This window comes from Oryctolagus cuniculus, chromosome 1, assembly GCF_051225735.1.
Source record: "Oryctolagus cuniculus isolate XC-2025 breed Fujian yellow rabbit chromosome 1, ASM5122573v1, whole genome shotgun sequence".
Lineage (NCBI taxonomy): Eukaryota > Metazoa > Chordata > Mammalia > Lagomorpha > Leporidae > Oryctolagus > Oryctolagus cuniculus.
Genome location: NC_142867.1, coordinates 170,219 through 197,290, shown reverse-complemented (window position 1 = coordinate 197,290; position 27,072 = coordinate 170,219). Strand labels below are relative to the sequence as shown.

Below are 27,072 nucleotides of genomic sequence, written 5' to 3'. Positions count from 1 at the left end.
TGGCTTTCAAATACATTTGCACACAGCCCCGGTGAGCCCCACCCCAGTGCTGGCGGCCGTGAGCTGGACAAGCCAAGTCCAGTGCTGCCCAAGGGCCGGGCAGCCAGCGCGAGCACGCAGCTCAGTGTCAGCTGCACGGGCGTTCCTTCCCGCTGATGTTTCTGAAGATTTTTTTTTAAAGATTCATTTATTTAGTTCGAAAGGCAGAGTTACAGAGAGGCAGAGAGAGGTCTTCCACCTGCTGGTTCACTCCCCAACTGCCGCAACGGCCGGAGCTGCGCCAATCCGGAGCCAGGAGCCTCCTCGGGGTCTCCCGTGCGGGTGCAGGGCCCAAGCACTCAGGCATCCTCCACTGCCTTCCCAGGCCACAGCTGAGAGCTGGATGGGAAGAGGAGCAGCTGGGACTAGAACCGGTGCTCCTATGAGATGCTGGCGCTGCAGGTGGCGGCTTTGGGCCCCTCCTGAAGAGACTTCATAAGCAGAGACTTCCAGTTCCTGTTGTTGGTTCACCACCCGAATGAATGTCAAAGTCCCGTGCTGGAGCCAGAGGCGGAAATTGGGGCTGCATCCTGGCCTCCAGAGGGGGAGGCGGGGCCACTGCGCACCACCCGCCAGGCACAGGTGCAGCACGGGTGTCGCTGGTCTGGGCAGGTGGGGGTTCCGGTCCAGGGCCAGGCTGTCTCTGCAGCTCAGACCTTGACCTGCCGCCCGCAGCGCAGCCCTGGGCGTGCCGGGCAGCTGCGGTGTTAGCCTCCCCTGGGCCTGTGTCTGGGCGGACCCCACTCAGGTCGCAGGGCTCCTTGAGCAATAGCGATGCCAGACGGGGCAGGCAGTGGTCAGTCTGAGCCTGGGCCCATCCAGGCAGGGCAGTGGGGAGACCACCGTGCAGAGGTCAAGGGCAGTGCATGCCCCGGGGACCAGGGCAGGTGGTCTGGCCCCTGCAGGAGGCGGAGCCTGGGGGCCCATAGGTCCTGAAAAAACTCCTTCCTCCTTTTTAAGTATTTATTTCAAAAGCAGAGTGACAGGGAAACAAGGTTCCATCTGCTGGGTCACTCCCCAAACGGCCACAACAGCCAGGGCTGGGCCGGGCCAGAGCAAGGGGCTTCCTCGAGTCCCCCAGGCGGGTGCTGGGGCCCAGGGACCTGCGCCGTCTCCAGCTCTTCCAGGCGCTGCACCAGAACCTGTGCTCACGTGGGGCACGGTGGCCCGGCCCCTCAACTCTCACGGTAAAGCCAAGACATCCCGGGCTGGGCTCCCTGCACCTGCCCTGCCTGGCTGACCACGAGCCTGTGCCCAGGGGTCTGGACTGGAGAGAAGGACTGCACAGCCCCAACACCGGGGGGCAGGACCCCAGCCCCGCAGCCGCCGCCCTCATCGGCCCGGAACGTCTCAGCAGCCCCTGCTCAGGCCACGCCACACAGCACGTGTGCACACACACGAGGGCAAAGCCGCAGGCCAGTACAGAGCAGCCCTGAGGCCGAGGCCTCGGCCTGGGGGGCTCAGGAGGTGGCCGACGGCAGGTCTGTCTGCGGCTGCCCGCCGGCGGGCCCGGACAGCTCCTCGTCCAGCTCCAGGGGGCCGTCCTCGCTGCCCGCGGTGCTGCCCGGGTCGCTCTGCTGCTTCTGCCGCCGCGTCTCCTTGTACCTCAAGGTGATGTCCCTGCGGGCAGCACAGCCACGTCACCACCCTGGGGACCGAGTCTCCACCTGCCACTCACTCCTGACAGACCCCGCCCAGAGCCAGTCCCGGCGGCCGGCCCCGCTGCGCTCACCGCAGGAAGAAGCGCCAGACGGTCCAGGTGAGCACCAGGACGGAGCCGAGCGTCCAGCACTGGGAGATGTAGAAGGGCAGCGACAGGGTCAGCGTGTGCGGGTCATACTTCACCACGATGAGCAGCTCCGTGGCCGTGATGGCCGCCACCAGCCAGGCCTGCTGGCCCAGCTTCCTGTGCGGCTTCCTACGGGAGGCGACAACTGGCTGGGTGCCCCCGGCTCCCGGCCCCGGCCTCACAGGGCGTCCAGTCAGTCCACCTTGCTCACAACCACGCCCACCGCAGCCCCGCCCGGCCCCGCCCTCACTGGTCGTCCAGGAAGTCGTAGATCTCGCGCATGGCCACGCCGCCCACGTTGACCAGGAAGACGAGGCGCAGCAGCACCAGGAAGTGCTCGGGCGGCATCCAGAGCACGAACTTCAGGTAGAAGGTGTTCAGCTCGGCCAGCAGGAACTAGGGGGGCAGAGGGTGAGCAGGTGCTCCTGCCCGCGGCGGGCACCCAAGCAAGGGCGGGGCAGCGGCCTTACCACGAGGATGATGCCGCACACGGCCAGCCAGCGCCGCAGGCTGGACGCCGGCCTCCACTCGAAGCGCACCCAGCTGTAAGGCGTGAACTGGAAGGCGATCCGCTTCATCTTGCCCCTGGGGACCACACAGCCGGTCAGCTGGGGCAGCAGAGTGGGCTGCCCGCGCCCCCGGGAGCCCCCACCATCCCCACCAGGACAGCGCTGGGGGCGACCCCGGGCCTCCAGGAGTGCACGGTCCGGCGGGCAGAAGCCCGGCAGCCTACCTGTAGGTGGGGATGTTCCAGAGGCCCTGCCACTTGTACGTCTTCAGGGAGAGCCACTCGAGCGTCTTCATGCCGCAGTAGATGCCCAGCCCGTTGCACACCAGCACGTCCATGATCCACTGGGGGCAGCAAGCAGGCAGGTGGCGCCCAGGGCCCAGCAGGCCCAGAGCCGCTCCCCCCGGGTCCCAGCAGGCCGAGAGCCGTCCCTCAGGGTCCCAGCAGGCCCAGAGCCATCCCTTGGGGTCCCAGCAGCAGGCCCAGAGCTGTCCCTCGGGGTCCCAGCAGGCCGAGAGCTGTCCCCCGGGGTCCCAGCAAGCCCAGAGCCATCCCTCAGGGTCCCAGCAGGCCCAGAGTCGCCCCCCCCAGGTCCCAGCAGGCCGAGAGCCGCCCCCCCGGGTCCCAGCAGGCCGAGAGCCGTCCCTCAGGGTCCCAGCAGGCCCAGAGCCATCCCTCGGGGTCCCAGCAGCAGGCCCAGAGCCGTCCCTTGGGGTCCCAGCAGGCCGAGAGCCGTCCCTCGGGGCCCCAGTACGCCGAGAGCCGTCCCTCGGAGCCACAGTAGGCCAAGAGCCGTCCCCCAGGGTCCCAGCAGGCCCAGAGCCATCCCCCGGGTTCCCAGCAGGCTGAGAGCCCTCCCCCCGGGCCCCAGCAGGCCCAGAGTCGCCCCCCCCCCGGTCCCAGCAAGCCGAGAGCCCTCCCCCGGGGTCCCAGCAGGCCCAGAGCCATCCCTCGGGGTCCCAGCAGGCCCAGAGTCGCCCCCCCCCGGGTCCCAGCAAGCCGAGAGCCCTCCCCCGAGGTCCCAGTAGGCCCAGAGCCGTCCCCCGGGGTCCCAGCAGGCCGAGAGCCGTCCCCCGGGGTCCCAGCAGGCCGAGAGCCGTCCCCCGGGGTCCCAGCAGGCCCAGAGCCGTCCCCCGGGGTCCCAGCAGGCCCAGAGCCGTCCCTCGGGGTCCCAGCAGGCCCAGAGTCGCCCCACCCCGGGTCCCAGCAGGCCGAGAGCCCTCCCCCGGGGTCCCAGCAGGCCGAGAGCTGCCCCCCCGGGTCCCAGCAGGCCGAGAGCCCTCCCCCGGGGTCCCAGTAGGCTGAGAGCTGTCCCTCAGGGTCCCAGCAGGCCCAGAGCCGTCCCCCGGACCCCAGCAGGCCCAGAGCTGTCCCTCAGGGTCCCAGCAGGCCCAGAGCCGTCCCCCGGGGTCCCAGCAGGCCGAGAGCTGTCCCTCGGGGTCCCAGCAGGCCCAGAGCCATCCCCCGGGGTCCCAGCAGGCCCAGAGCCGTCCCTTGGGGCCCCAGCAGGCCCAGAGCCATCCCCCGGGGTCCCAGCAGGCCCAGAGCTGTCCCTTGGGGCCCCAGCAGGCCCAGAGCCGTCCCCTGGGGTCCCAGCAGGCCCAGAGCCGCCCGCCCCCGGGCCCCAGCAGGCCGAGAGCCGCCCCCCCCCGGGTCCCAGCAGGCCCAGAGTCGCCCCCCCCCCCCGGGCCCCAGCAGGCCGAGAGCCGCCCCCCCGGGCCCCAGCAGGCCGAGAGCCGCCCCCCCCCGGGTCCCAGCAGGCCCAGAGCCGCCCCCCCCGGGTCCCAGCAGGCCGAGAGCCGCCCGCCCCCGGGCCCCAGCAGGCCCAGAGCCGTCCCCCCGGGCCCCAGCAGGCCCAGAGCCGCCCGCCCCCGGGCCCCAGCAGGCCGAGAGCTGTCCCCCCGGGGTCCCAGCAGGCCCAGAGCCGTCCCCCCGGGCCCCAGCAGGCCGAGAGCCTTCCCTGGGGTCCCAGCAGGCCGAGAGCCTTCCCTGGGGTCCCAGCAGGCCGAGAGCCGCCCGCCCCCGGGCCCCAGCAGGCCGAGAGCCGCCCGCCCCCGGGCCCCAGCAGGCCGAGAGCTGTCCCTCGGGGTCCCAGCAGGCCGAGAGCCGCCTGCCCCCGGGCCCCAGCAGGCCGAGAGCCGCCCCCCCCGGGCCCCAGCAGGCCGAGAGCCGTCCCCCCGGGCCCCAGCAGGCCGAGAGCCGTCCCTCGGGGCCCCAGCAGGCCGAGAGCCGTCCCCCCGGGCCCCAGCAGGCCGAGAGCCGTCCCCTGGGGTCCCAGCAGGCCGAGAGCTGTCCCTCGGGGCCCCAGCAGGCCGAGAGCCGCCCCCCCCGGGCCCCAGCAGGCCGAGAGCCGTCCCCCCGGGCCCCAGCAGGCCGAGAGCTGTCCCTCGGGGCCCCAGCAGGCCGAGAGCCGTCCCCCCGGGCCCCAGCAGGCTGAGAGCTGTCCCTCGGGGCCCCAGCAGGCCGAGAGCCGCCCCCCCCCGGGTCCCAGCAGGCCCAGAGTCGCCCCCCTCCGGGCCCCAGCAGGCCCAGAGCCGCCCCCACCCCCGCCTGCGCCCACACTCACGTGGTCCCACCAGCACTCGCTGAAGTTGGGCAGCTGGTGCTCCAGGCTGTACTCCAGGAACTCGAACATGACGCTCACGATCATGCACATCCACCAGTCCCGGATCATCAGGGTCTGCAGGGTGGGGCCGTCAGCCTCCGGCCAGCCCTGGGCCGGCAGGCACACGGGCGGGGGGGTGTGCCCACCCGCGGGGAGCAGCCCCCACATCTGTAAGGAGCAGGCCCCGACGCCGAAGCAGAGGTGTCCAGGGCTGGGTCCCACTGGGGAGGCCCAGAGGCCTTTGGTGGCGGGGGCAGTGTGGCAGCTGTGCTGGGCTGGCGCCTCCTGCATCTTCCCAGGGGGCCACCACAAGGCCACCCACGGGGTGGGGCCGGGGCCGGGGCCGGGGCCGGCTCCTCCCCAGCCTCACACAGGCAGCCCTAGGACCCACGCGTGTGCGTTTGGAGGACGATGTGCCCATACCTTCAGGTACCAGCCGATGAAGTGGGCGGGAACAAAGCCGTCCAGCTTGTCCTGCAGGGGACAGGCCACCCTCAGATCTGTCCCCATCCCGCCCCCGCCCTGCCCCCAGGTCAGTCAGGGCCCCTGGGACACGAAGCCTGGTGCCTTCCAGCAGCCTGGGGTCCACTCCCACCAGCAGACCCCCACGCCCTCCCCGCGGGAGGCTCGGGCTGGGCCTCACCCAGATGTTGTGGAAGGGGTCGGCCGCGTTGCCGGCATCGTAGATGAGGCAGTTTCCCCCGTAGTCCCTCTCGGGCAGCGGCACCCCCAGCCTGGGGTCAACGTACTTCAGAAACTGCCGGCCGTCCTGCACGGTCTGCAAGGCAGTGCCCACACTGAGGCCAGGAGCCCACACAGAGGCAGCCTCACGTCTGTGCCTGCGCGCATCTGGGGACCCCTGCAGAGGCTGCGCCATGCCCCCGGGAACCAACAAGGCCAAGGCAGGAGCCTATGCTGGGACCAGCCCGGATCCCTCCAGCACAGGCCCAGGACGCCAGGAGGTGGACATGGCGAACGCTCTGGCCCCTGAACAGCCAACAGGAGTCCTAAGCCCACGGCCCTTCTGTGGACAGAGCAGCTGCAAGCCACGGAGTTGTGTCAAGGAGAGGGAGCATGGGGGTCAGCACACAGCGGTGGACACGGCTACCACATGTGCATCTATGGATGGACACGGCCAACACGTGTGCATCTACGGTGGACACGGCCAACACGCGTGCATCTATGCACGGACTTGGCCACCATGTGTATACATAGAAACGGCCACCATTTCTATGTATACATATGTGTGCATCTATGGACACAGCCAACATGTATGCATCTAGACAGACATGGCCACCACGTGTACGCAGATGGGCACAGCTAACAAGCAACCATCTGTGTCAGGGACCGGGACCGGGCGCAGTGGTGAAGCTGCCACGAGTGACGTGGCAGCTCCCGCAGGGGTGCAGGTCGGGGTCACCCGTGGAAGCTCCTGCCTCAGCCTGGCCCAGCCCCAGCCACTGCAGCCATCAGGGGAGTGACCCAGCGGGCGGAAGACCATCTTCCCCTCTGACTCCACCTCAGGCAAGTAAATAACTAAATAACACACACACACGCACACAGCCCTGTGGAATCACACATACACACACATGCACAGCCCTGTGGAATCTCTCTCACACACACACACGCACACAGCCCTGTGGAATCTCTCTCTCTCACACACACACACACACACACACCCCTGTGGGATCTCACACACACACACGCACAGCCCTGTGGAATTTCTCTCTCTCTCACACACACACACACACAGCCCTGTGGAATCTCACATACACACACATGCAAAGCCCTGTGGAATCTCACATACACACACATGCACAGCCCTGTGGAATCTCTCTCACACACACACACGCACACACACACACACACACACAGCCCTGTGGAATCTCTCTCACACACACACACAGCCCTGTGGAATTTCTCTCTCTCTCACACACACACACACAGCCCTGTGGGATCTCACACACACAGCCCTGTGGAATCTCTCTCTCACACACGCACACACACACACAGCCCTGTGGAATCTCTCACACACGCACACACACACAGCCCTGTGGAATCTCACATACACACACACACAGCCCTGTGGAATCACACATACACAAACATGCAAAGCCCTGTGGAATCTCTCACACACACCCACCCACCCACACAGTCCTGTGGAATAATACATACACACACATGCACAGCCCTGTGGAATCTCTCTCTCTCTCACACACACACACACACACACAGCCCTGTGGGATCTCACACACACACACACACACAGCCCTGTGGAATCTCTCTCTCACACACACACAGCCCTGTGGAATCTCTCTCTCTCACACACACACAGCCCTGTGGAATCACACACACACACACAGCCCTGTGGAATCACACACACACACACAGCCCTGTGGGATCTCTCTCACACACACACAGCCCTGTGGAATCTCTCTCTCTCTCTCTCTCTCTCACACACACACACACACACACACACAGACCTGTGGAATCTCACACAGGCAGCGACTTAATCTGCTGTACCGCAGTGCCAGGCCCCAAACACCTGTGTCTGAGATGGAACCTCAGACAACCCCACACGTGCTGCCAAGGACATGGTGGGCCTGGGACACCAACATCGCCAGTGACGACCCAGCTGCCCGTCCAACATGACCCCAGAGTCATCTCCATGCTGCGGGGGCAGGGAGCAGGGGCCGACTGCACACGCGTGCTCCCCCGGGAGGGGGCGGGTGCTGACTGCACACGTGTGCCCACAAGCCTGGTCAGGGGTATGCAGTGCCTGGTGTGGAGAGAGGGTGTCGTGGGGACAGGAATGGCCTCGCCGTGGCTGTGCCTCCACACACACATGCGTGAGCAGGGACAGTCCTGTCAGTGCCAGCTCCACCTGCAGCCCGCCACACAGGCTGTGGGTGCGGCCGTTCCTGGTCCTTCAAGGCGCGCTGAGCAGAGCAGAGCTGTACTGGCTGGCACTGTGGGGACAGCCCTGACCCAGGCCGCACGAGGAGAGGTTCCCTGAACCCAGCCTCTGCAGGACAAGCACCGGGAAGCCAGGCACAAACCAACAGAAACCCAGGGACCCTCAGCCCCGGACTCCAGCATGAGGCCCAGACTCCCCTCTGGCCTGGCCCCGGTCAGCTCTGCAGCGGGCCGTGGAGGTGCGGCCGGCTCTGCCCCACCCGTGCCCACGCCTAGAGCCATCTTCCCACAGATGGGCCCAGCCCCTTCCCTCCCTCGGTCCCCAGCTCCCTACCTGGAAGAGGATGAAGATGAGAAACAGCTCGTAGACCACGCTCACGCACAGCCAGAACCGCCAGTAAGCTGCGGGGGAGACGGCGGAGGCATCAGTGGGCCCCACCGCGCAGGAGCCCCAGGAACTCTTCCCATGTCCAAACCCCGTGGGGCAGCCACGGAGCAAGGCACGACTTGGAGTGAGCAGTTTCTCCCCCTCTCCGGACATGGCCGCTTCTGGCTCTTTCCTGCCTGGCCACTGGGGGCAAGAGGCCATTTCCCCGCGTGCACAGGTCCCTGCTGACCACTCCCAACCGTGGCACCTCGGCCACGGCTCACTCTGCATGCCACGTGTCCGACAAGAATGGAACTGAACTCACATTTTCCTGGATTTAACCAGGATCAACTCCTCTCAAGTCTCCTGAGCAGCCTGGACTTCTCGTGTCCAGCCGGCCCTGGACTGCCCGCCACCATGCTGAGCAGCAGGGAGCCCGCGACGTGCCAGGGCCAACCCAGAACCCTGCTCGACAGCCTTGCACAGCTGGGGACACGGGCTGCACCTGAGGGCAGGGAGGGCCCGCCTGCGAACCCTCGGTCAGCCTGGAGCCAGGCCAGGCCCGCACCTGGGAAACCTCCAAGTGTCCCCCCCACACACTGCCCTGGCTGGGGAAGGCCCAGACCTCAGGGTCCTTACTTCTCCCGCGTCCTGTGGGTGTGGCAAGCGGCTGGGACATGCCCACTCCCCTAAGAGCCCCGCACCTTTCCCACCTGCCTTGACCCAGGACCCAACCCACCCCGATGCCCGCTTCTGGAGGAGCCACAGATGAAAACAGACAGGATCGGGAGGGCTGCGCCCCCTCCGCCGGCCTCGCTGGGGGCTGCAGCCACTTTGAGCTTCCAGACAGGTGAGCGGACACCTTGTTGCTCCCAGAGGCCCAGGTTCCCCCCGGCCTGCCTCCCTGTCCCGAATGCCTGGTGGCCTGAGTCCCCTGCCAGGTGACCGCAGCACTGTCAGAGTGGAGACGCGTGGGGGCTCTGGACAGCCGCCAGCATTAACCAGACTGGCAGGGGGCAGGGGCTGTGGCCCGCAAACCACTGAGATCGACACACGCCCAGGCTCAACACAGAGACCCTCACCACGAGGAGGGCGCAGGCGTGCGGGTCAGAAGCCTCCATTCAGGTGGCCCAGAGCTCGAGCTCCCCGACCAGACGGAGCCGAGCGTCTGAGTGCCCCTCAGGAAGGGCTCGTCCCCCCGCCAGCAGGACAGACGCTCGACCGCGCCCAGGCCCTGTGCAGGCACAGCTGCTCCTGAGCCCGCTGTCTCCTTCCCCACTGCCCGCTCTCCAGGCAGCTCACCCCAGTGGGCAGGCCCTCCCCACTGTGTCACGTGCAGGATGGGCCTGCGGCACCTCTGTTCCCAGGCCGCTTCAGCAGCGACTCCTCAGCTGTGCACACACGTCTACCACAACCTAACCAATCACGACAGAGCCGCAGCCCTACACACGCCCGCACGGTGTAGGTGGGTGCATCACCCCAGACCCCACAACAGCTAAGTGAGCTGGACACCCACGGGGGCCAGTGTCATGGTGCAGCTGGTGAGGCTGCGGCTTGGGACTAGCATCCCGTATCTGAGGGCTGGTTCCAGTGCTGGCTGCTCTGCCTGGGAGGCACAGGCGATGCCGGCCTCGTGGGAGACCTGCATGGACAGCTCCAGGCCCCTGGCTCTGGCCTGGCCCAGCCCGGGTATTGAGGGCGTCTGGGAGCAAACCAGCTGATGAAGAACTGTTGCTCTCTTTCTCCTCTCCCTCAACTGACTTTCAAAAATAAAAGCAAACCCAGAGGCCAAGTGCTTGTGACCCTAAAATGAAAGCTGTGATATAAAACCACACATACAGGCCGGCGCTGCGGCTCACTAGGCTAATCCTTCACCTTGCGGCGCTGGCACACCGGGTTCTAGTCCCGGTCGGGGCTCCGGATTCTGTCCCGGTTGCTCCTCTTCCAGGCCAGCTCTCTGCTGTGGCCAGGGAGAGCAGTGGAGGATGGCCCAGGTCCTTGGACCCTGCACCCCATGGGAGACCAGGAGAAGTACCTGGCTCCTGTCATCGGATCAGCGCGGTGCGCCAGCCGCAGCGGCCATTAGAGGGTGAACCAACAGCAAAAGGAAGACCTTTCTCTCTGTCTCTGTCTCTCTGTCCACTCTGCCTGCAAAAAAAAAAAAAAAAACAAAAAAAAAACACACAAAACAAAAAACAAAAAACCACACATACAGTATGATTCCCATGTCTTGAGGCTACCTAAATATGCAAACACCACCCCCAAACCTAACAGTGGCTACTCTGTATGGGAGGCTGTGTTTAAATATGACTGAGACAGGAGAGAAAGACCCCCAGTTCCCGAGCCGGGGCCGCCTGCGCCTGCCCTCCAGGGGGTTGGGGGCCGAGGGCCTGGGGTGGTGGGTGGGCCGGCACCAGGGAAGACAGGAGCCCCACGTCTGGGCCCCCGGCCAGGGGCAGGGAAAGGACACAGGCCCGCAGCGCAGACGGGGCGGCCTGAGCACGAGGCCGCGGCACACACGGAGGGAGGAGCAGCAGGTTACCTGGATGAGGTCTGGAAAATGGCCCGTCTTTAGCTTGTGTGACTCCAAAACATAAGAAAACCAAAATACTGGCCACAATACCTCTGCAAATAAAGAACAAACAGCCCTCAGTGTGCGCAAGCATCTGCCAGGCGGGAGGCAGGAGCAGCGGGACCCCGGGACACCCAGTGGGGGAGAAGCCCCGGCCGAGGGAGAGCAGGCCTCAGCGGGGCCGACCCACGTCCTGCACCCAGCAGCCTGGTCTGAGCTGTCAGGAGGAGGCTGGGGGTCCTCGGCCATCAGCTGCAGGGTAGGCATGAATGCTGCCAGGGGAAAGCGAGGGGTGGGGACCTGGGGCAGGTGCACCGACCCCGGCTGAGAATTCTGGGAGAAGCAGCCCCAGCCGGTGGCAGGCAGCTAGCCCGGCCCCACCAGGCCCTCAGGACCGGCCCTGGTGAGTTTCTGGTCTCCGCCCCCATCTCCAGGCCGCAGGGCCCTGCCCCAGGTCTCCGGTGCTAAGGGTAGGAGACTGTTTTGGGAGGGCCTAACCCTGCACAGGAAGACAGCTGAGCACACCCCGCTCAATCACGGGTGCAGAGTCAGAGGACCACGCCCTGAGCAGAGCCAGCGAGCCGGGCTGTCGTCACACGAACCTGCAGAACCAGACTGCAACAGCGCCAGAGCAGGGCGGGGAGCAGATCTTCAGTTCCGGGGGCGTCTACACCCGCAGGACAGCGCAGGTCTACACCCCAACAGCACAGGGTCTATATCCGCAGGACAGCACAGAGTCTACACCCGCAGGACACCACAGGTCCGTACTCACAGGAGAGCGCAGGTCCACACCCGCAGGGTAGCACAGGTCTACACCCATGAGACAGCACAGGTCCACACCTGCAGGGCAGCACAGGTCTACACCCACGGGACAGCCTGGGTCCACACCCGCAGGGCTACGCAGGGTCTACACCTGCAGGACAGCCTGGGTCTACACCCGCAGGACAGCACAGTGCCACAGCTGTGCACGACTGTTGCCAATGACCAGACTCCACACTCGACTCAGTTCCCATCCCCCCAGTGCTGGGACCCTGTCCAGGGTGCGGGGGCTGCAGGGCACCTCTCAGCAGGATGGGCTGGGAGACCCCAGGTGCTGTCTTTGGGATGGGGTGTCAGAAGGGGCCCCTGGTCTCGGGTTCTGCGGAGCCCGGGGAGCACTTCCACCTGGCCGTCCTGGGCAGCCGTCCCTCCCAGCCGAGGGGACCCTCCGACTCGGGCGCCGCGTGCCTGACCCAGGAGCTGCCCATGGGAGAACTTGGGCACTGGCACTGGCTGTGCTCCTTGTTTGGCTCTGGGGAACAAGATCCCCGTGCCCCTGCCACACGCGTGTGCTGTGTGTGAACGCATACAATCGCCCTCGGTACCCACAGAGACGGCCCAGAGCTCCCAGATACCAGAACCCAGGAGTGCTCAAACCTTCCTACACTACGGCGCACGTGACCGGGCCCCGAGAGCGTGAGCGCGGGACACAGCGGCCGCCCCACGCTGCCCGGGGAGCCGTGAGCAGCCAGGCCCTGCGGCTCAGCCCCCCACGCAATTGCCGAGTCCTCCCAGAACCGGACGACACCAACGTCCAGCCACAGGACCTGTGCCTGTGTGGAGCTGAGTGCGAGCTCTTACCGGGCCTGCAGGTGGCCTGGAGCCCTGGACCAACGGCAGGACATGGGTGTCTGCCAGCCTGGCAGCGCTCACTTTCCGCCCGTGGGCCCCACCTGCCCAGCACCCCCAGGGCCAGGCTCTCCTGTCACAACTGGCCTGCCCTCCAGGGTCCCAGCCTCTTAATTTTTTTTTTTTTTTAATTTGACAGGTGTGGGGAGCAACTGGGAGCAACTCGGACTAGACTGTTACTGGAATTAAGACTTATTCTATGCATCTGCTATCCCACAATATGGCGCTGAGAAGGGAGTAACAGCTTCTACACAGCTGCCTCCAGTTCAACCAATAAACTGTAGGACCTGCTCCTGATTGGAGGAGAGCAGCGTACTCGGCGTGTGGGTAGCAGAGTTGGGATTGGTGGAAGAGGACTATAAAGGAGGAGAGAGACAACATGCACGAGGAACATCTATCTGAAGGAACACCTGTGCAGCCCCCGAGAGAGCTGGCCGGCGGTGTGCCGCTCCCCTGCGGAAGTGGGGAAAGTGGCCAGGGGAACCGCCCTTCCACGGAGGTGGAAGGGTCGGTAGCCAACCCGGGAAGAACCAGCAGCAAACCTGGGAAAGGCCGAGCAGACAAAAGAACAGCGCAGGGTTTTGTGTCGTTCCTCCACGAAGAGGGGGAGCGACAGACAGGTATACAGAGAGAGAGAGAGAGAAAGAGAGAGAGACAAAGGTCTTCCCTCCGTTGGTTCACTCCCCAAATGGCCGCCATGGTCGGAGCTGTGCAGATCCAAAGCCAGGAGTCAGGAGCTTCCTCCTGGTCTCCCATGCCATGTGGGTGCAGGGGCCCAAGCACTTGGGCCATCCTCCACTGCCTTCCCGGGCCACAGCAGAGAGCTGGACTGGAACAGGAGCAACCGGGACTAGAACCTGGCACTCATATGGGATACTGGTGCCGCAGGCGGAGGATTAACCAAGTGAGACACGGCGCCAGCCCCCAGCCTCTTAAATTTTTAAAAACAATTTATTTGGAAATCAGAGTAACAGAGAGAGGAAGAGACAGAGACAGAGACAGAGAGCGGTCTTCCATCAGCTGGTGCATTCCCCAAATGGTTGCAACAGCCAGAGCTGGGCCAGGCTGAGGCCAGGAGCTTCCTCCAGGTCTCCCCCATGGGTGCAGAGGCCCAAGCACCTAGGCCATCCTCCACTACTTTCCCACAGAACATTGAGAGGGAGCTGGATCAGAAGTGGAGCACCCGGGTCTCGAACCAGTGGCCGTCTCAGATACCAGCATTGTAGGTGGCAGCTTAGCCCACTGCGCCACAGCGCCAGCCGAGTTGGTTTCTAAATGTGTGCGCTGTGCTGACCAGTCCTACGCTCTGCATCAGCAGTGGCCTCACTGTGACCTCTTCATCCTCCCAGCCCTGCACACTGCGGATCCTTCCCCCAAACGCCACGGAGCTGGGGACGTCCCAGAGGGGGCACGGAGGACTCGCTGCCCCTCCATGGCTGACGGCTCACGTCCTCCTGTCACCAGGGGTGCCCGTGGTCCACTCACGGAGGACGCTTCTAGCTGCTCTGGACGCTCCCACGCAGCTGTCTGGGGAGGCCTGTGTTCTGCTCCTCCAGACACACACTCAGGAGTGTGACTGCAGGGTCCCCCAGTTCTGTATGGAGCTGCCGGACTGGCTCCCGAAGCTGCCGACCGCAGCACAACGCGTCCGTCTCGGCTGTTTCTTGCCACGGAGCCAGGGCTTCTCGCTCGTGTCTCCCGTGTGCTTTCCCAGTCTGTGGCTGGCACCTCGCTCTAACGCAGAAGCTCCCAGGGTGCACCTCACCTTCGGCCCACCCGTAGCTCGCTCTGAAGATTCTCAGGAGCACAGTGTCGAGACCGATGTGGTCTGGGCCGGCCAGGACCTCAGCACGGCCGCCCTTTCCCTGCTGGGCCTCTGCTCTGTCGGCTGCCCCGCTGTGTTCCTCTGGGCACCAGGAACACACGTGCCACGAGTATGCAAATGAGCACCAGTCGGGACCCAGCTGCTCCGCCAGTGCCCCTGGGAAGGCAGCCTGGGCACCTGGGAGACCCGGTGAGTCCAGGCTCCTGGCTTCGGCCTGGCCCAGTCCCGGCCACTGAGGCCATTTGGGGAGTGAACCAGTGGATGGAAGATCTCTCTCTGTCCCTGTCAACTCTGCCTTTCAAGTTAGTTAATTAAAAAACAAACAAGGAGATCTTGCCCAGGTGCCCGCAAACAGATCAAAAACCCCGACATCCCATGGCGCAGGGCAGTGTCTCCACCAGGTGGCAGCACACCGTACTGGGAGAGTCCATCCCAAGAACAAAGCCAAACCCGGCCCTTCAAGTGACACGGCCACAGCTCCACCCGGGAGCCCAAGGAGAACCTTTCACAACACACACGTGGGCTGCCTTCAAGGGTGACTCCCATGCTCTCCCAACTGGGCAGCCTGCCCCAAGGGCATGGAAACCCCGCCGGCAGGCGGCGCCCAGGGCACCGTGCAGACGGCCCGGCTGTGCTGTCAGGCTCCTGTTGGGAAGTGTGGGAGTTCAGCCCCAGGCAGACACAGCGACAGCAAGGCCACCTGGTGCGGGCTCCAGGCGCCTGCCGCAGAATCCCAGGGCCCAGGGGGCCGGGTGCGTGAGGAGCGTGAGGCGTCCAGAGTGCCCCAGCGCAGAGCCTCAGGGCAGAACTGGACCCAGGGCCCTGGAATGGCACTGCGCAGTACGGGTGTCCAGCCGTGGCAGGGGCGGGAGCAGGAAGGCCTCCTCTCCACTCGGGGTGGGGGTGGTCCAGGGCGGGATGAAGGGAGCAGGGCTCACACTGCTGCCCCTGAAGCTCGGGGGCGAGCCAGGGCCCCTCTGGGTCTGGGTCACCCATGTGGACAGCAGGACCCAGGCCTGGAGGACAGCCCAGGGTGTTAAGACCCTGGGTACAGAGCTGGGGACCCCACTCCTCTCGGCGATGGCTCTCACCCAGGGAGACAAAGCCTCGGCCTACTCCTGGCTGCCGAGCCGTGGCCACGACCTGCCCTCAGCCTCTGTGGACTCTCAAGACCCCAGTGCCGCCAACAGGCACACAGAAGGGGCCAAGTCCCACTCAGAACCCCTCAGGCCAGCTGAGGCAGCGTGGGGCCTGCGGGGCCTGCGGGGCCTACAGGGCCAGCGGGGCCTACAGGGCCAGGCGCAGGGAGGCGCTGGCCCCCGTCAGCAGGTCTGGATCCGGCTTGCTCTGGATGGAGCAGACCCAACAAAGCTGTCGGCAGACAGACGTCTGCGAGAGGGAGGAGCTGCCAGGGGCAGAAGCCAGCAGGAACCTGGGCGGGGAGGGAGCACGGGCAGAGCCGTGGGCTCCTGGGGAAGCAGGCTACACCCTGGTCTGGGACCCCAACCACAACTTCCAGCCAGAAACCCTGCTCACGGGCACTGCTGTGGGGCTGTAAAGATCCACGGGGAGACGCCTGTGCCCCAGACTTGAAGAGCCGATGCCGACGGTGTTGTCACAGCCGCCCCCGGTCCTGCCATGTCTCACCCACCCACCCGTCACCTGTGTGCAGCCGACGGTGGTGTCACAGCCGCCCCACGGCCCCCATCGTGTTCACACCCACCCACCCGTCACCTGTGTGCAGCGCCAATGCCGACGGTGGTGTCACAGCCGCCCCACAGCCCCCATTGTGTTCACACCCACCCACCCGTCACCTGTGTGCAGTGCCGACACCGACGGTGGTGTCACAGCCGCCCCACGGCCCCCATCGTGTTCACACCCACCCACCCGTCACCTGTGTGCAGTGCCGGCGCCGACGTCACAGCCACCCCACGGCCCCCATCGTGTTCACACCCACCCACCCGTCACCTGTGTGCAGTGCCGACGCCGATGGTGGTGTCACAGCCGCCCCACGGCCCCCATCGTGTTCACACCCACCCACCCGTCACCTGTGTGCAGTGCCGACGCCGACGGTGGTGTCACAGCCGCCCCACGGCCCCCACTGTGTTCACACCCACCCGTCACCTGTGTGCAGCCGACGCCGATGGCAGTGTCACAGCCGCCCCACGGCTGCCACCATGTTCAGACCCACCCACCCGTCACCGTCTCATCCTTGAGCACACACCAGGACCCTCGGTGGGTGAGGCTGCATCTACGAACCCCAGGTCCCAAGCAGAACAGAGCCCGCCTCCCCCACGTCCCACCCCAGTGCGGTCTCCAGCGCCCTGGGCCCCTCCCTCGGAGCAAGCAGGGCCGAGAGGCTGCAGCTGACCTTGCTGGCCAGAAGCTGCCCAGGTGGACATCGAGGCCCAGAGGGCAGAGAGCCAGCCTGTCCCATGCAGGGAACGGCTCCAGCACAGCCAACACAGGACACACACCTCACACACGCCACACGCAGGACACACACCTCACACAGGACACACACCTCACACACAGGACACACCTCACACAGGACACACACCTCACACACAGGACACACCTCACACACAGGACACACCTCACACACAGGACACACACCTCACACAGGACACACACCTCACACACAGGACACACCTCACACACAGGACACACACCTCACACAGGACACACACCTCACACATGCCACACACAGGACACACCTCACACACAGGACACACACCTCACACACCTCACACACACCACACACCTCACACACAGGACACACACCTCACACACAGGACACACCTCACACACAGGACACATACCTCACACACAGGACACACCTCACACACAGGACACATACCTCACACATAGGACACACACCTCACACACACCACACACAGGACACACACCTCACACACAGGACACACACCTCACACACAGGACACACACCTCACACACACCACACACCTCACACACAGGACACACACCTCACACACAGGACACACCTCACACACAGGACACATACCTCACACACAGGACACACCTCACACACAGGACACATACCTCACACACAGGACACACACCTCACACGCAGGACACACACCTCACACACAGGACACACCTCACACACAGAACACACACCTCACACACAGGACACACACCTCACACGCAGGACACACACCTCACACACAGGACACACCTCACACACAGCACACACACCTCACACACGCCACACAGACACACACACCACACAGAGGACACACACCTCACACATGCCACGCACAAAATCCACACCTCACACACTACACAAAACATATACACCTCACAAAATACACACACCTCACCCATCACACACACAAAATACACATACCGCACAAAATACACCAGACACGCCAGACAAATACAGCACACACAGAAAATACACACACCTCACACACCACACAATACACACCATACATGTCACACACAAAATACAACACACACCCCACACATATGCCACACACCACACACGCCAACACAAAATACCCACATCTCACACACCACAAAATCCACCACACGGCCGGCGCCGCGGCTCACTAGGCTAATCCTCCACCTTGCGGCGCCGGCACACCGGGTTCTAGTCCCGGTTGGGGCGCCGGATTCTGTCCCGGTTGCCCCTCTTCCAGGCCAGCTCTCTGCTGTGGCCAGGGAGTGCAGTGGAGGATGGCCCAGGTGCTTGGGCCGTGCACCCCATGGGAGACCAGGAAAAGCACCTGGATCCTGGCTCCTGCCATCGGATCAGCGCAGTGCACCGGCCACGGCGGCCATTGGAGGGTGAACCAACGGCAAAGGAAGACCTTTCTCTCTGTCTCTCTCTCTCACTGTCCACTCTGCCTGTCAAAAAAAAAAAAAAAAAAAATCCACCACATACAAAATCTACACACCTCACACACAAAATCCACACCATACATACCACACACAAACTACATCACATACCACACAAAATACACATACCACATACATGCCGCACACAAAATACACACACCTCACACACAAAATGCACACTTCACACATACCACACACAAAACACACACCTCAATGCTACACATGAAATACAGATACCGTACACATACCACACACAGAATACACAAGCTTTATACATGCCACACAAACTACAATACACACACCTCACACATGCCCCCCACAAAATACATACCTCACACGAAATATACATGCCACACACAATACACACCATACACATTCAAAATACTCACCACATACAAAATACACACCACACAAAATACACCCACTACACCTATATAATACACATATCACACAAAATACACTTCACACAACACACACACAAAATACATATATCTCACTTAAAACACACACCCCATCCACGCCACACAGAAAATATACCGCAAATTACACACCTATACAACACACCCCATCCATGCCACATATGAAATACAGCGCACACCTCATACAAAATACTGCACACCTACATAACACCCACAGCACACATCACACACAGCTCACACACCACACATACATCACACACTCCACATACATCACACACACCACACATACATCACACACTCACATACATCACACACAACACACAGCTTACATACATACATCACACTCTCACATACATCACACTCACATACATCACACACAACACACAGCTTACATACATACATCACACAGCTCACAAACATCACACAGCTCACATACATCACACACTCCACACATACATCATACACGCCACACATACATCACACAACACTCCACATATATCACACACAGCTCATATACATCACACTCACATACATCACACACTCACATACATCACACACTCCACACATACATCATACACGCCACACATACATCACATAACACTCCACATATATCACACACAGCTCATGTACATCACACACAACACACAGCTTACATACATACATCACACAGCTCACAAACATCACACACACACTCCACATACATCACACACACACTCCACATATATCACACGTGGCTGGCCCTTGGCTCTGGATCTGCAGGACTCACTGGACAGTGCTGGGGCCTCCCAGGGCTCAGGACACAGCCCTTAGGGACAGGGACAGCTCTGTCCTCGTCAACCGATGTGGAGGCACCACTGGGCACCACATGGACCCCAGGTGGGAGGTCACGGGGAGACGCTGCGGCCCAGGCAAGGGCGGCACTGGCACTTACCTCTTGGTGTTGTAGGCTGTGTCCTGGGGTGTCTCTTCCAGGAGGGTCACGTAGCCAAGTGCACAGGTGAGGATGAACAGCACAGTGAGGGTGTGTGCACGCCTGCAACCCAAACACACAGCCAGGTCAGTGTGGGACTACACAGCCGACGCCTCACACACGTGGGGATTCTGACTCAGCCCTGGCCGGGAGGCTCCTGAACGAGGCCTCCGCACACGCCACCCGGGGGGGGGGGGGGCACGCGTGGAGGGCAGAAGGGCCCTGGGTCCCGGGGCGCCCCAGCGCTTTCCCTGGGAAGGGCACAGCAAGACAGCTGGACTCCCCGAGGGCGATGTCTGGGGCCTGGGCTGTGCCCCGTGTCACCCAAGGGTCCTGATGTCCGCAGTGAGGACGAGGCCCAGCGACGGTGGCTGTGAGGGAGCCCGAGAAGGCCTGTGGGGAGGAGGCTCCTGTGCCCAGGCCCCACCCCGGCCATGAGACAGGGCCTCTCCAAAAGGCGCATGGTCCTCAGGAGGGACCAGCTGCACCAAGCTCAGCTGAGGGTGCTCTGGGCCCCAGCCCCAGGGAGGGCACAGCATTAACAGGACCCCCGTGAGACCCCATGGAGCCCCATCCAGAGGGAGGGCATGGGGGCTAACAAGGACCTGGTGGGACCCTCAGCAGGAGGGAGGGCATGGGGGTTACCGGGACCCCTGGGCCTCCTGCCTGGGTGGCTCCTGCCCAGGGCAGCAGTGCCTGCTAGAAAGCAGGGGCAGGACAGAGCCCCAGGCTAAGGGAGGGGTGAGGGATCCAGGACGGGCGCCTTCCCCACGCCAACCCTGCCTGAGCGGAGATGAGGGGTAACAGGCTGATACCTCCCCTGCGTGTCCACCCGGGGCAGGGTGGCAGTGGGGACACCACACTAGGGGGCTTCCAGCAGCACCCAGTCCAGCGGGGCTCAAACCACAGCCCCATCAGCGACCTGAGCTGAAACCGTGAACAGCTTTTCCCAAGTCCTTTGTGCAACACTTCCCAAACACAGCCCAGGGGCACACGTGTGTAGCAGGGCACGGCCAGGGCCCACAGGGCACTGTGTGAGTGACAGCGCATGGCCGGGGCCCACAGGGCACTGAGTGACAGCGCACAGCCGGGGCCCACAGGGCACTGTGTGAGTGACAGGGCACGGCCGGGGCCCACAGGGCACTGTGTGAGTGACAGGGCACGGCCGGGGCCCACGGGGTGCTGTGTGACAGGGCACAGCCGGGGCCCACAGGGCACTGTGTGAGTGACGGCACGGCCGGGCCCACAGGGCACACGTGTGTAGCAGGGCACGGCCGGGGCCCACAGGGCACACATGTGTAGCAGGGCATGGCCGGGGCCCACAGGGCACACGTGTGTAGCAGGGCACGGCCGGGCCCACAGGGCACACGTGTGTAGCAGGGCACGTCCGGGGCCCACAGGGCACATGTGTGTAGCAGGGCATGGCCGGGGCCCACGGGGTGCTGTGTGAGTGACAGGGCACGGCCGGGGCCCACAGGGCACACGTGTGTAGCAGGGCACGGCCGGGCCCACAGGGCACTGTGTGACAGCGCATGGCCGGGGCCCACAGGGCACTGTGTGAGTGACAGGGCATGGCCGGGGCCCACGGGGCGCTGTGTGAGTGACAGGGCACGGCCGGGCCCACACGCGTGTAACAGGTGCCCCTTGAGGCAGATGGCCTTGCCCTTCCCAGGATGCTGGATCCCGGAGGTCCCTCCTCCCCGTCCGGAGGGCCTGAGCAGACCCCAGACAGGCTCAGGCCAGGGCTGCTGGAAGTCCCAGACTCCGGCCACCCGACGGGGGAGAGGTGTGAAGATGCTGGCCCCTGCCACCAGGAGCCACGCCCTGCCGTGCAGGCACCAGGCTGCCCCGCCAGGACCCCTGGAGGGAGGCAGGTCAAGGACTGGCCTGGAAGGGACTGGAGGCCGGGTCACCTGCTGACCAGCACGGGCCAAGGGTGCCACCGTCCCCTGCAGCCCTGGGCGTCACTCAGTCTGGACGTGAAACCCCGCGGTGAGTCCTGCCCTCCAGAGGCAGCCCCCAGCCCCCTCGCCCAGTCTTAGACAAGGTTTCAGACGGTGCGATTGCCTCTGGGGACTTGTGGCGCCCGTGTGACCCCTTCTCAGGTGAGGCTGCACCACTCCTCACTAAGCACCTGACAGCCGCTGGGAGCCCAGCTCCGAGGGGGTGCGGGGGGGTGGGGGCAGCCACTCACAGGCAGTCATCCAGGGCCGCGGCTCCCTGCACGCGGAGACCCCACACCCCGGGCACGGGCACGGGCACGCGCACGGCGCTAACCCCGGGCAGGGCGTGCCGCTCTCAGTGCCCCTCTGGGCCTGCGCCAGGACCCTCTCCTGAGGACCCGGTGGGGGCCCCGACGGACGGAACCCACCTAGCACAGGCCTGTCTCCCAGGGCCACGCCCCCACCCCGCCGCTCAGGCACAAGCTCTCCACCGGTAACCGGGGACGCAAGCCCCGCGGGGGCGGCTTCCCCCGCCCGGCCCCTTCCCTGCGCCCCCAGCGCCTGTGTGGGGGCTGCTCCAGGCTCGCCCACGCCGGCCGGCCGCCTGTCCTCACTTCCCATGGGCGCCGGCGCCGCGCCCACCCCCGGCTCCCAGAGTCCCTCGCAGGCCCACGTGTCCTCAGCGGGACAGGCCACGGCCCCGGTCCCCAGTGCCGCGCTGCGGTCGAGGGGTCCCGTCTCACACAAAGCAGCAAAGCCGAGGGTCAGCCCAAGGTCGCAGCGCCAGCCCGAGCCCGGCCGGCGGTGCGGGACTGCTGACCTGGGCACTCGGCCACTGCCCCGCCGCCGCCCCCACGGAAAGCCGAGGAGGGCGGCCTGACCCCGGGGCTGGGGCCGCGACAAGCGCCGGCCCGTGGCGGGGAACCGGAGACGCGGAGGCCGCTGGGCTGCAGGCGCCGGCTCGGGGGGACCGCGCACGGCCGCCGGCACCGTGAGGCCGGGAGCGGGACCGCCACGGAGCGCGCCGGCGAGGTCCGGCCCGGGAGGGGCCGAGAGCCCGTCCGAGGCGGCCCGGGAGCCCAGGCCCCCGGGGCAGGGCGCGCCCTCCGCCAGCCGCAACGCGGGGACCCCGGCCAGGCGCCCCCGGCCCTCACCAGAAGAAGGTGTTGGTGCCGTCGTCGTACACCTCCGACTCGGTGCTGCGGCGGCCGTCGCCCGGCCCCGGCGCTCGGCCGGCCGGCGGCTCCTCCAGCGAGGCCTTCCCCACGGGCGCCGGGGACCCCGGCCGCGACCCCCCGGCGCCCCTGCGCTCGCTCCTCCGCATGGCGCCGCGGCGCGGCCGCTGCCCCGCTCCTCGGCCCCGCGCGCCCCCGGTCCCCGGCGCGAGCTCGGCGGCGCGGGAGGCGGGCGGTGCGGCCAGGGGTCGCGGAGCCGGCGCGGCGGGGTCCCAGCAGCGCCGTGGGGCCGGCCAGGCGGGGGCGCGGGGCCTTGTGGGAGTCGTAGTCCGCGCCCGCCCGGGGCATGCTGGGCCCGCCGCGCGACGTCACGGCGGCGGCCGCGGAGGCTGCCGGGAAGGACGCCGCGGGTCGCTAGGTGACGGGCGGCGGTGCGAGCAGGAGCCGGGGCGGTGCGGGCCGAGCTTGGCGGCCGCAAGTTCGAGTGCAGGCCCAACCCCGCGACCCGGAGAGACCCGGGCTGGACGGCGAGGGCAGCGGCCGGGACGGGCTGGGGGCCGCACCCCGCCCCGAGCGCCTGCTCCCGGCCCGCACCTGTCCCCTCGTGGAGTCCCTCCCGGCACAGCGGCGCGCGCTTTCTGCTCTCTCTGCGTTTGTCAAATAAGCTAAAAAAATACTCTAAAAAAGAAATGGAGTGGCCGGTGCCGCGGCTTAATAGGCTAATCCTCCACCTAGCGGCGCCGGCACACCGGGCTCTGGTCCCCGTCGGGGCGCCGGATTCTGTCCCGGTTGCCCCTCTTCCAGGCCAGCTCTCTGCTGTGGCCAGGGAGTGCAGTGGAGGATGGCCCAGGTGCTTGGGCCCTGCACCCGCATGGGAGACCAGGAGAAGCACCTGGCTCCTGGGTTCGGATCAGCGCGGTGCGCCGGCCGTGGCGGCCATTGGAGGGTGAACCAACGGCAAAGGAAGACCTTTCTCTCTGTCTCTCTCTCTCACTGTCCACTCTGTCAAAAAAAAAAAAAAAAAAAAAAAGAAATGGAGTTAAAAAATAAATACATTTTTGTTCCAAAAAATCGAAACCCGTAGGTTTTTTTTTTTTTTTTAAAGATTGATTCATTTGAAAGGTAGAGTTAGAGAGAGAGAGGTCTTCCATCTGCAGGTCACTCCCCAAATGGCCGCAACGGCCAGGCTGGGCCGGGCGAAGCCTCACCCCGGTCTCCACGAGGGTGCAGGGGCTGGGCCGGAAGTGGAGATTAACCCGCTGACCACAACGCGCCCCCACGGCTTCATAAATTTTTTTTTTTAATTTGAGAGGCAGAGCAAGAGGTGTGTGGGGGGGAGACAGAACGAGCCTCTGGAGATGCCCCAGGGTCGCCGTGGCTGTGGCCAGGCGCAGGACCTCAGTCCACGGCCCCCACGGGTGGCAGGGACCCCAGCCTAGGCCTCCAGCTCTGCCTTCCAGGCGAGCAGGAAGCCGGGGCCAGGAGTCAGAGCCGGGCTGGCCGGGAGCTGGGAGCTGCCCTTCGCCGGCTTCATGACGACCCTTCTGTGCGTGCATTGCAAAATACTTTGCACGAAATAAAGATTTAAATTCCATTTCATGTGGGCTTCCTGCAGGCCCCTCACAGGTCTCCGAGTCAGGACAGCAGCGGCCGCACGGCCGCCTGGGCACAGGTGTTCACCGCTGTCCGGCACAGCCAAGAGGTGGGGCAGGCGGCTGCCAGCCAGCTGGAGTGGACACCCGTGCGGGTGAAGGAACTCGGCCGTCCAAGACTACCCACGATGCCCACACTGGCCGATCCATGGGGACAAAGCCGCTCAGTTGCGGGCAGTGCCGCCGAGGGGGTGCGGTGCTCGCTCAGTTCTGTCTTGAAGAGGTGGGGGGGCTCCCTGGGTCTGGGGTCCCTGAACAGAGGAGCAGGGGAGGCTGGAGGGGGTGGGTCCTGGCCTTTGGCTTCTCCACTCAGTTTTGTGTTTCTTAAAAAAGTTTTAGGGGCTGGTGCTGTGGCATAGCGGGTAAAGCCACCGCCTGCAGTCCCGGCTGCTCCACTTCCCATCCAGCTCTGCCATGGCCTGGGAAAGCCGTAGAGGATGGCCCAAGTGCTTGGGCCCCTGCACCCGCGTGGGAGACCCGGAAGAAGCTCCTGGCTCCTGGCTTTGCTTTGTCCCAGCTCCAGCCGTTGCGGCCATCTGGGGAGTGACCCAGCGGATGAAGACCTCACTCTCTGTCTCCTCTAACTCTGCCTTTCAAACAGTAAATCTTAGAAACAGTCTTTTGAATGCATTCTTTGAGAGGCAGAGAGCTGGTTCACTCCCAGACACCCACAAGGCCTAAGCCAGGAGCTGGGAGCTCCGTCCAGGTGGCAGAAACCCGGGCCCTGGAGCCAGGGTCTGGGTCAGCAGGAAGCTGGCTTTGAACCCAGACCCCTCCGTGTGGGACGCGACCACTCACGGAGCCGGGAACCTCAGCACGCAGATGAAGGCCAGGAGCCAGGCCTTTGCCGCAGGAGGTTCAAGACCAGGTGAGGATGAGGGCGACTCCGGTCCACGGAGGACGCTGAAACCCAGAGAGAGAATCAGAAATGCGAGCTGGGGCCGGCGCCGTGGCTCCAGGTAAAGCTGCCGGTGGCACCCGCAAGTGGGCGCCAGTTCGAGTCCCGGCTGCTCCACTTCTGATCCAGCTCCCTGATAACACACTCAGGAATGCAGCAGAAGACGGCCCCGGCGCCTGGGCCCCGGCACCTGTGGGAGCTCCTGGCTCCTGGCTTCGGACCGATCCAGCTCCAGCCGTAGCGGCCGTTTGGGGAGTGAACCAGCAGATGGAAGACCTCTCTCTCTGTCTCTCTAACTCTGCCTTTCAAATAAAGAAATAAGCCTTTAAAAACAAAAACAAAGCAAGGGCTCCAAAGCGGAACCAGCATCGCTCCGAGTTCCTGTTTCTCTCCGACGGTCCGGCTAGGGTCCTGTTATGGATGCGACTTTACTGAGGATTAAATGAACAAAACCAAAACCCAGTAGAGGGGATTTCTCCGGTTACAATGAACTTCCCCGGGGGGAATGAAGCCCCTAAGATAAGGCGACTTCCCCAGGGCACCCGCACCGGCTGCGTCACTGCGGGGGAAGTGGGGACAAGACCGCGGCCAGCCCGGGAGCCGCGGACTCTGGGCCAGCCAGGCCCGGTGTCTACCAGAAGGCCACCGACGCCGGGGGTCGCAGGAACCGGCGCGGTCTCCCCCGCATGCGGGCCACTGGTGCGGAGTAGTGCGGGGTCGCCTGCGCCCCAAGCCCCCAGCCCACCGCGCAGAGCCCGGCGGGTCCGCGGGGCGCCCCGGCGGCTGGGAGGTCCCCGCACTTCATAAGAGCCCCCCACTGCGGCCTTCGCGCCCATGTGGGGCCGGGTTCTGGACACTGGCACGGAAGGCAGGTGACCGCGCGCCCGCTCCCACGGCGTCGCACGTGGGGCCTGGGCCTGGGCTTACCTGCGCGTCGGTGCGGGCCTGACGCCTGCCTCTCGCCCTGGCCGTTCTCGTCGGGCACTCGGGGGGCTCAGTGCCCTGAGACCCCTTCCCCGGCCGCGCGCAGCCTGCAGAAGCCCCAGGGCGCCCCAGCCCTCAGGAAATGGCTGTTGGGGCGAAGCTCACGTGGGCGTGGCGGGAAACCGCCGGAAACGCCTTGCGGGGACCTGGGAGGAGGCCGCGGTGGGCTACAGGGCACGCCCCCTGCCCAGTGCACCAGTGCACCTGCGCCCAGGAGCACTGCCCCTCCCCACGCCACTGAGCCTGGGAACAGCCCCACCCCGCGCCGTGCACCTGCGCCTGGGAGCTCCCCCCTCCCTGTCCCGTGCACCTGCGCCCAGAGCACTCCAGGGCTGGAGGCGGAGCCGCCGCGTGGGGCAGTGAGGCGACGGTCTCCCTGGAGGTGCCTGGGGCTCTGTGGGCGCAGACAGCGGGGATCGCCCGGGCGGTCGTGGGCCCGCGTGGGGGTCGTCGCACAGCCCTGGGTGCCGGCACCCTGACCTCCTCGCGGGGCGGCCTCCGGAGAGGACGGTGGACAGGGTCTTCCGAGGAAGCGCAGTGGACCTGGCCCGCGCGCCCGGGGCAGCGTTCCCCGGCACGAAGGGCAGGGCGGGCTGCAGCTTCGTGCGGAGCGGCGCTGGAGCCCGGCACCCGCGCCGTCAGGGCGATGGGCCTGGAGCTGGCGCCGGCGTCGTGGGCAAGGCCTCGGGCGGGCGGCCAGCGCCGGGCCAGGTGGCCGCCCCAGGTAACCCGTGCCCCCACCCCGGGGTTTCACGGGTTAACCCGGTTCCAACATCGCATCTCACGCAGGTTGCCCGTGCCCGGTTCCCGGCCCGAGGCCTCCTGGCGGACGTCCAGGCGGCTGGCCGCGTGCTGCGGAGCCGGCTCGCGCGTGTGGT

The 27,072-nt window shown here is 65.0% G+C and overlaps 1 protein-coding gene across 5 annotated transcripts; it reads right to left on the bottom strand.

Annotated features, from left to right (window-relative positions):
- Positions 1-168: 168 nt before the first annotated feature.
- PTDSS2 (phosphatidylserine synthase 2) lies at positions 169-26,297 on the bottom strand. Of its 5 annotated transcripts, none has more exons than XM_070054877.2 (12): positions 26,138-26,284; positions 19,504-19,605; positions 10,767-10,849; positions 8,192-8,259; positions 5,585-5,719; positions 5,365-5,415; positions 4,903-5,016; positions 2,562-2,680; positions 2,299-2,413; positions 2,079-2,224; positions 1,772-1,957; positions 169-1,659 (listed from the first exon to the last, which is right to left on the bottom strand). In XM_070054877.2, the coding sequence occupies exons 7-12, from the start codon at positions 5,008-5,010 to the stop codon at positions 1,500-1,502; spliced, it is 834 nt and encodes a 277-aa protein (XP_069910978.1). In that variant the 5' UTR covers positions 5,011-5,016; positions 5,365-5,415; positions 5,585-5,719; positions 8,192-8,259; positions 10,767-10,849; positions 19,504-19,605; positions 26,138-26,284; the 3' UTR covers positions 169-1,499. The 5 variants fall into 5 exon arrangements, with proteins under 5 accessions (XP_069910978.1, XP_069910964.1, XP_069910981.1 ...); XM_070054863.2 differs by lacking the exon at positions 26,138-26,284 and adding an exon at positions 22,640-22,995; XM_070054880.2 differs by lacking the exon at positions 10,767-10,849 and having other exon boundaries at positions 26,138-26,282.
- Between the last annotated feature and the right edge of the window lie 775 nt (positions 26,298-27,072).

Coding starts and splice junctions, on each gene's coding strand:
- PTDSS2 (XM_070054863.2), bottom strand. CDS start 22,809: ATGCGGAGGAGCGAGCGCAGGGGCGCCGGGGGGTCGCGGCCGGGGTCC. Junction 5,017..5,364: donor TCATCGGCTGGTACCTGAAG/GTATGGGCACAT, acceptor CCCACCCTGCAG/ACCCTGATGATCCGGGACTG. Junction 1,660..1,771: donor GTCTGGCGCTTCTTCCTGCG/GTGAGCGCAGCG, acceptor TGCTGCCCGCAG/GGACATCACCTTGAGGTACA.